Source organism: Eurypyga helias, unplaced genomic scaffold (genome assembly GCF_000690775.1).
Source record: "Eurypyga helias isolate BGI_N326 unplaced genomic scaffold, ASM69077v1 scaffold14039, whole genome shotgun sequence".
In the NCBI taxonomy this organism is placed as follows: domain Eukaryota; kingdom Metazoa; phylum Chordata; class Aves; order Eurypygiformes; family Eurypygidae; genus Eurypyga; species Eurypyga helias.
The window spans coordinates 788-9,197 of NW_010274028.1; the positions used below are offsets into that span (position 1 = coordinate 788).

Genomic DNA, 8,410 nt, shown 5'->3' on the forward strand with positions numbered 1-8,410 from the left:
GCTTCACCTCTCTCCCCGTTGCACCGTTTCTCCCTGCCCGTCAGAGGAGGCCCCGGGACGGAGGTGGAGGCCCAGCCACTAGCCCTACTCAGGCAGGGAGCAGGAGGGAGACGGCCCGGAGGTCGGCGAGAGTCGGCGGCAACGTTATCTGCTTCCCAGCTGGGGTGGGACACTTCTGCCGGGAAGGAAGAGGAGCTCTGCTTTTCCACTTCTCGGCAAAGTGTTTCATGGTTGGGAGGCACCAAATAACTCCCGTAAAACCCTGTCCCAGGTACGCTCTGCTTCACACTGCCGATGGGACAGGAACTTTGGTATTTCTGCAGAATCCTTACTGTCTTGTCCAAAACTACAAAATAAACGATGCCAAGTCTACCTCGGAGAAGTTTCTTTGGGGGTTACAAAGCCCAGGGGAGGTGTGGGAACAGGGCAAGCTTTTCCAGCTACCTTGAGGGAGCCCCTTCCCACGCAAAGTCTCACTCTCTGAAGCCCCTGCCCCTCATTTACAGTTCATCAGCCGGGTCATTTCCCTGGGCTACAGTGAGCGACCCAGGAATCTCAGCAGCACCCAAGCAGGGGAGGCCTTCACCTACCCTGGGAAGCCAGGCCAGGCTGTTAGGACTCAAAAATATCAGCAAAATATCTACCAGCATCTGTTCAAGTCCTCTGAAACGGCTGCAACCAAATTGCTCAAACAGATAGGAGATTTTAAAACCTTCATAAGGTCTTCCAGTAGCAGGAGAGAACTCCAGAAATAAGGATCCCTTCCTCACACTGCTGTATTTCTGCTGGCAAAGAGACAGACCCAGCTGGGGAAAACAGGCTCCCTGTTTTATTAACTAAAAGTACCATCAGCCTGATGTCAGGGAGAGAAGGTCTCCACCACGGAGCCCAAGGCACAGGTGAAAAGCAGACGGCTGGCTGAAGTGGGGCTGATTTATCCCCTTTTTGGTTCTGCCTTCCCGAGCTCAGACCTGAAGGTGCTTCTCCATCTGCTCCTTCAACTTGTATTTCTGAATCTGGAATAAAGTGCAGAGAGGAGGAGGGACTCAGGAGACAGGACGGGAGGCAAGGACTCCTGCCCTGCCCCAGTCCCTCTCTCACCTTGCCTGAGACGGTGAGCGGGTACTGATCCACAAACACAACGTACCGCGGGATCTTGAAATGGGAGATCTGGGAAGAGAAAACCAACTGCTACACAACCTGCTGGGAACAGGGTATCCTGCCCAGCCGGTACTGCCCAGGCCAGGGCTGGATCCCCAGTCCCCCTAAACCCCTGCACTTTCATCTGCAGACCCCCAGCAGCTATGGGGTGTACTGGTCTGGCACGGAACCGAATGGGGAAACCCACCTTCCCTTTGCAGAAAGCTTTGATCTCTTCCTCGGTGCAGTCCTGCCCAGCCCTCACTCGGATGCAGGCACAGATCTCTTCTCCCATTCGCAAATCCTTCACACCAACCACCTGGTTGGGAGAGAAGGACAGTGTGAGCCCCTGGGGACGCCCCTCTCCTCCCACAGGATATGTCCTGGAGCCACGGCACAAGCCCCGACCCTCCGTGGGATGCTGGAGTGGGGCTGCGTAAAGGCAGCTTGAGCTGCCTGACCGTCCCACCAGTGCTTTCTACACGACATCGAGCCCTCCCGGAAGGACTTCCCAATCGTTTGCCAGAGGAAAGGTGGGAGAGCAGGCTGGGAGCCACCAGCACCTTCCTTCGGTTTTGCAGTCACCAGAGCGAGGGCTGAGTCAGACCAGCCACGCAGCAGCTCACCGCGTGCGCAACACGGACCTCTCTTCCCTCTGCTTCCCCAAAAAACGGGGCAACAGGTTTCACATCCAACAGGGACACCTGAGAGGCTGCTTCAAGTGCTTTGGGATCTCCAGATGAAACAGCAGGAGGGGGGCGACCTCAAATTAAAGGATTATTTGAGAGCCTTATAACGGCAGATCTTAGCAGCCCGCTGCCCGTGACACCAGGGATGGGCTTCCCGAGCCTGGCCTCTCTCCAAAGTTCGCTCGCACTCTTTCACAAGGAGTCCTACTGTCATCCCCCGCCTTGAACCAGCGTCTCGAAATCCTAGAGACACGTCGATCCTTTTGAGTCCAGAGCAGTGACATCAAGCCCTAGAAACTACACAAACAGGGCTGGTTTGCAACCCATCTGCACTGGGAGTTTTCCAAGGAGAGATGCTAGCCTGGCACAGGCACAACACTGACTAAATAAGTGGTTTATTTATGGGAAAACTTGTCTGGCACAAAACCTGGAGGAGAACAATCCCAGCAGATTGGGAGCAGCTGCTCAGCGCTGCAAATCACTGCTGCCTCGCGAAGGGGCGAAATGAAGTCTCGCTCCTCATCTCCAAGGACTCGTCGGAGGGCTCTCTTTGGATTTAGGAGTTAGGTAGCTAATTATGGGTAAAATCTGTCCTTCCAGACTGCTAAGTAAGAATTCCAGAGGGAGCTGTACAAGCGGACACTGAAGAATGACAGTCACTGCTTTGCAGATGTGAAGCTGGTGCATGAGGGGATTGCCCAAACCAGGAGCTCTCCCTGTCCCTCCCTGCCATAACCCCCTCGCTCCGGCTCGCCAACCAACATCACACAAATGGAGACACTGAAAACAGGCGGAGACAACCAGGTCCTAGGCAGCAGTGCCAGCAGCTTTGTGTACAGGTTTCCCACCACAGGAACCATTGCTGCTCACCCACCCGCCTCCCTCCTGCTCACCTGGACCTCCTCAACCTTGGGATGGGTGTGGAGGAACTGCTCGAGTTCTGCTGGGTAGATGTTCTCTCCTCCCCGAATAATCATGTCCTTGCAACGGCCTATAATCCTGCAGTAGCCGTGCTCGTCCAGGCTCGCGAGGTCCCTGCAACGACACCGCACTCCTAGTCCTGTCCCAGCCGGGTGGAAGAACGGCCGGTGCTCCAGCCTGGTCTGGAGGCCAGGTCAGGGTATCCGGAAGGTAACGGCTGAGATGCCACCATAACACATGGAACAGATCAAAGAGCTACAGCCGGACATCGCCATCGCAGCGTCCCCACAACAGCAGGGCTGGGGGGAGGCGATTCCTGTCCCACCCCTGTGGCGAACGGACTATCCCCATTTCTAGGGGTGCTCAGCATCGAGGGCTCTGTGCCGAAAGCCGTTCCAAAGTTTCACGGAGAGATCCGGGAGGAGCAGGGCTGTTTCCAGACTCACCCTGTCTTGTACCACCGCTCAGCAGTGACCACTTCGCTGGTCTTGGTTGGGTCATCCCAGTAGCCCAGCATGACGCAGTAGCCACGGATCTGAAGCTCCCCGGGAGTGTTCAAGGGCACAGACTTCCCTGTTTCTGGATCCTCAATTTTTGCCTGCAATGGAAGAGAAGAAGGGCTTAGTGGGGGGTACCTGAGCAAGAGGTAATGGCATGCCCCAACTCCAGCACCAGAGAGGGAGGAGGGGCTGAGTCTGCTGCAGGCAGAGGACCTGGAGCAGGTGGGGGGGTCACGGTCACCTCTGTGTGGGGAAAGATGCATCCCACTGTCTCAGTTTTCCTGGCGATGCTGTCGTTGGGGAATCCCATGAAGGTGACAGGGCTGTTTTCTGTGGTCCCATAGGCAACCTGCAAACACAAGAGAACCATGGCTCGAGAGCACAGAGCACTGCACAGCTCCAGGCATGGGAAAGGGGAAGCTAGTGATGACCACAGGAGACAGCACGGTGGGAGGAGGAGGTTCTCACAAGTCACTCGGATCACAGGCAAGCCCTGCTGTCCTGGCCCACGGACGGGGCTCTCCAGACCCTGCCAGAGAGTCCTGCAGAGACAGGAGCTAAAGCAGTGCCGCATCTGCCTGCCACGGCCTTCTTCCCCTCCATCACCATGCTCCAGACCCCCACCACCCACAGCGTGTTGGGTGTCCTGTAATTTTGACAGCTCAACTACTTTTCTTGGAGGACCCCAGGGGGTCCACCCTCCTCTTTTTTAGCCTGTGTCTCCCAAGCCCTGTCCTGTCGACTCCCTACCATCTCTGCCAGACACTGCTTGGTGTCCTTGCAGCCATCCACCCAAGGTGCTGAGTTCACCTTGCATCTTGTACAGCTCAGGGCACATCGGACATCGCTCTGGAAAATCCTCAGAGCCAGCGGCGGGCTCTTGTGGGAGACCGCGTGTCCCGCAGCATGGCTGCTTGCTCCAGATCCCTTTGTGCAGACATCAGCTCCTGTAACCCTCATAAAGGCATCACGAGGCCGCACAGTGCTCGGAGCAGCTGCACTTACAGACCGAACGCCTCGCAGCGGGACAAAAGCTTCTTGCTGCTAAACCTCCGTCACCGTTAATCCCGGCGGCAGGCTCTGAGTCACCTCAGCCGAAGGTCACTTCTCTTTGGAGGAAAATTCCAGCTCTTTACGCCCAGCTCAGTGGGCTGCCGAGACAGAGGAGCTGGGCAGGAGGTGCTCTGGGTAGGTCTGAGCTGCACCACCAGCACCATTGCTGGAACTGCTTCACCTCCAGCTCCTGGGAGCTGCGTCTCAGCGGTGGGACGTGCCGGAGCATTGCTTCTGTCTCTAACCCGCTCAGCACGTCGCGTGCCATCAGGCAGGGTTTCTCCCCCACCCGCTGCCGTCACCCGTGGCTGCTTTGCTGGCAGAGCGTGGCTGGGAAAGGGCTGATGCTGTTTGCTCCTTTCTCCTCCAGATCCTCAGAGGCTGACACGTGAGCAGCCCTGACCCACCGAACTGCAACCGGGCCCGACCGTCTCCCTGCAGCCTTGGCACCCAGATCTGGGTCGTGCCTGTAGGGTGAATGCCCAGGCTCCGTCACTGGCCGCAAGGCACATCTGCACGGTGCCCACCGACCTCCAGGCACTGCGCCCAAAATCAACGGGCGGCTTTGCAAAGGGCTACGATGAGGCATCCTGAAAAAACATGCACGTATCCCAGCGGAGCTACACACAATACTGGTGGGAGCACACGGCGCTTTTTGCCGCTCAGGGCTGCTGGAGGATCTCACGTTGGGCACAGTCTGTCATAACGGCTGATGCTCTTGCTTGACTACACCGGGGTCAGTGTGAATTCAAGCTGGAGATTTGCAGGAGCCTCCCCTTAGTCAGGAAGCTGGAGGAGAGCGTCTCCAGGATGCTGCAGGGACCATCTGGTGCAAACTGCTCTGCTAGGAGCCTGGCAACCCGCAGGGAGCGACTGTAAATAGGCTTCTCCTACCAGACGCAACGATAGCTTCCCAGCCGGGATGGAAACCTACAGCGTCTAATGCTCAGACAGGATTTCTCTCCCACCCGCTAATACGAGTCCTGTGGCTGGATCAAATGACTGATGAGACACAAATCCAAGATCTTAAACACTTATTAAAAATCCCAGCGCCTTTGTTTTTTTGTTTTACTCTGCTGGATGAATTGCAATGTTGGTCCCAGGATCCCAGCCAAGCCCTGAGTCAACCCCTTCTGCCTCTCCGGGTCTCTCCAGCAGTTTAATTGGACACAGCAGCAGGCAGCTCCCTGGCAGGGTGATGCTGCGGGTGCCGTGGCTCACCAGGCTCCTCTAGATGCCTGGCAGTGTGCCGTGTACCCCAAGCACCGGCTGTCCGTGCCTTGGCCGGCGGCTTGTCCCCATAAACACTCTCACACCCTTGGTAATGGGCTTCCCGACTCGGCCCAGAGAGCAACCTGGGTCTGAACCTCCAGTCTGCTGCCTGATCGCTGCCTTCCCCTCCCAGCACCGCTCCCCTACAGCCAGACACCAGGATGTGGCTCCTGACCTTTCCAAGACAGCGTTTTTTTCTTGGGATAGTGTTTTCCCCACCTGCACACCCGGGACCAGTGGCTGGAGCAAGCCCGTGTGCCAGCGCTGCTGTCCTTCCTGACCCTCATCTGACACGTGGAGCATCCTCTGATGGCACTGTTGTCCCAACACAGCCGCGGCTCATGATGCACAAGATGAAACAAGGCTTCCACAAACCCCCACGTACCAATTTAAGCTTGGAGCTATCCACCAAGATTCATAGCTTTCAAGACCCAAAGGGACACTTAGCATCATCTAGCTTCGTCATCTGGTATAATTTAGCCCAGAAAACCTCACCCAATAATTTCTGCATCAGCTCCATAATTTCCACTCAAGCTGTATCTTGTGTTAAAGCGAAGCTTTTCGGAGGCAAGGAGTCCAGCTCAGACCCTTGGCTTGGAGAGGAGCTACAGGAGTAAAGTATAATCAACTGTAAAGCCTTCTTCACTGGGAGGACCACAAGCAGCGCCCCCACGCCCAGCACACAGATCAGTCCTGCCTTCCGCAATGACAAGGACAGCTCCAAACCAAACTGCCACCTAACTTCAAGAGACTCATTCTCTGCGAATCCTAAGCCTCTGTCTAAACCAGGAATAAAAAGAACATCTTAGCAGAACCGTGTGTTTTAAAGCACATTTCAAAAACATTTCCTGCTAGCACTGTTTAAACACTGGCCACTGCGGAACAGGGAAAACAGCCTGAAGAAGGAAGCGTCTAAAAATTAAAAATAAAGTGAAAACAATCAGACTCCAGTCTCTTTAGTAAACATTTGGGAAGCAGACCGAACTGGTGGAGGGAGCGGGGGCTCTGAAGACCAGACCCTGGGTTTTTCCCAACCGTGCTGCTTATTTACGGCATAACTTGGAACACCTTGGTTTTCCCCAGCGCTCGCTGGCAATAAAAACACCCACTTCCCTCTGCGTTCAACTGCTGCTGAAAGGCTGTGATGAACAGGCAGGCTTCAGGACCACCAGTACCCTGAGTGGGACTGGAGCAGAAGGTCAGGGCTGCAGGGGAACATGAGGTCTGGGAAGGAAACCCCATCCGGACCCAACCGACGCTCAGGGAGGATCTTCACATCATCACCCTCTGGTTATGCCACGCTGGAGGATGATGGCAGGGCTCGAACCGCCAAACTAAAACCTACAGAAACTGAGCGTGGCTGAAGACAATACTGGCCTTGGAAAAAAGCAGCAAATTGACCGTGAAATAATAGGGATTTTCAGACTTCAAAGAAGGCGTAATGAACAACAGAAAGCAGACTGGCAACCCCAGAGATGTGCTACGGGTCCTCTAAGAGACCCTTTAACCCCGCTCAGTGTAACATGCTGGATGGATCCAATTATCCCTAAACCCATGCCGAGTGTGTTGTCTGCCTCAGATATCTCCAAAGCCAACCCCAGCCCTTTCCCTTGGCAGCCAGCTCCAAATCATTCCCAACTGAGCAAGGATCTTCCCTCATTCAGCTGTCTTCTACCAAGATCACCCTGAGTTTTGCTGTCCTCCGGGGACACGTGTCTCCCTGCTTTGGAAATGTCCCGCTATCCCAAATTGTATTGGAATATTCCTGAACCTTCAGGTCAACTTTGCTACTGCAAAAAAAAAACAACTAACCCCGAGTTCTGGTCACATCCAGCCTGTGTCACAGTGAGATTTCGTTTCCTTCCCCAGCAACAGTACCATCTTTGTGTCAAAAACGTCAGGACACAAACAAGCGGGTCTTGTAGGACAAACCTCCAAGGGTGGCCACCCTGTTGGCATTTCTCCCCACCCGGAGAGCTGCCAGACAGTCCCAGTTTGGATGGGGCTTTAAAAAAAAAAAAAAAAAAAAAGTTCCCAAAAATATCAGGTGCCCAAAGCACCGTCTTTGTGCTGCAGCACGCAAACGGCTTTGCCTCGGGAGGAGGCCACTGTGAAAACGGCAAGCCGGGTCACTGGGCCAGAAGACCGCCGCTGAAAACTAACCTCCTGTTATTGTACAGCCAGGACAAACTGCCCCTCGCGGTCCGGAGTTAAAGCGGCCTCTCTTCTTTCCAGGCTGAGCAGAAGTCTTGAGGCTTGCAAATATTCCCCCAGCCCTGCCAGCGCTGCACAAGCACTGCCCAGTGGCGACCAGCAAAGGCATGTGCCGCTACCTACTGGTCTGCCCACAGCTCGATGAAAGGTCTTTGCTGTGTCATTAACTCCATCCTCCCTGCTGCTGGGTGCCAGGGCCTTGAGGAAAAAGTGGGATAAAAGGAAGAAGTGAAACACGCAGAAAGAGGGTCTTGCAAAGGTGGAAAACCACTGGTTTGGGGCTACCTGAACGCTCAAAGCTGCTGGGGAAGGAAACTGGGAAAAAAAGGAGCGAAGGTAACATCCCCGTGGATTTGGGAAAGCCAAGCTCCCACCGAAGACACGGCTGGAAGTCCAGCATCACGTTGCTTCCACGCTGCATTTTAAATGTCCTCACAGCACATTCCCGTGGCTACTGAAACCATCTATTTGCCAGGCCCTCCCAAAAAAATGAGGCGGGATGGGATGGGAAGGTCCCGCTCTGGCCAAGGACAAGTGGGGAAGCTGTCACCGAGCGGAGCCGATTTTGAGAACAGGGCGACTCATGGCTGGGGAGCATTCGGGAAAGGGGGAAGTCTGACG

The 8,410-nt window shown here is 55.1% G+C and overlaps 1 protein-coding gene across 1 annotated transcript in view; it reads right to left on the bottom strand.

Moving 5' to 3' along the window:
* Positions 1-965: 965 nt before the first annotated feature.
* Positions 966-8,410, bottom strand: part of ACSF2 (acyl-CoA synthetase family member 2) — a 31,059-nt gene continuing 23,614 nt past the window's right edge. Inside the window, exons 10-15 of the mRNA XM_010159693.1 lie at positions 3,492-3,599; positions 3,197-3,348; positions 2,723-2,864; positions 1,349-1,459; positions 1,102-1,170; positions 966-1,016 (exon numbers count right to left, since the gene is read on the bottom strand). Coding sequence (XP_010157995.1) covers positions 966-1,016; positions 1,102-1,170; positions 1,349-1,459; positions 2,723-2,864; positions 3,197-3,348; positions 3,492-3,599 — 633 coding nt within the window. The remainder of the gene's footprint in view (positions 1,017-1,101; positions 1,171-1,348; positions 1,460-2,722; positions 2,865-3,196; positions 3,349-3,491; positions 3,600-8,410) is intronic.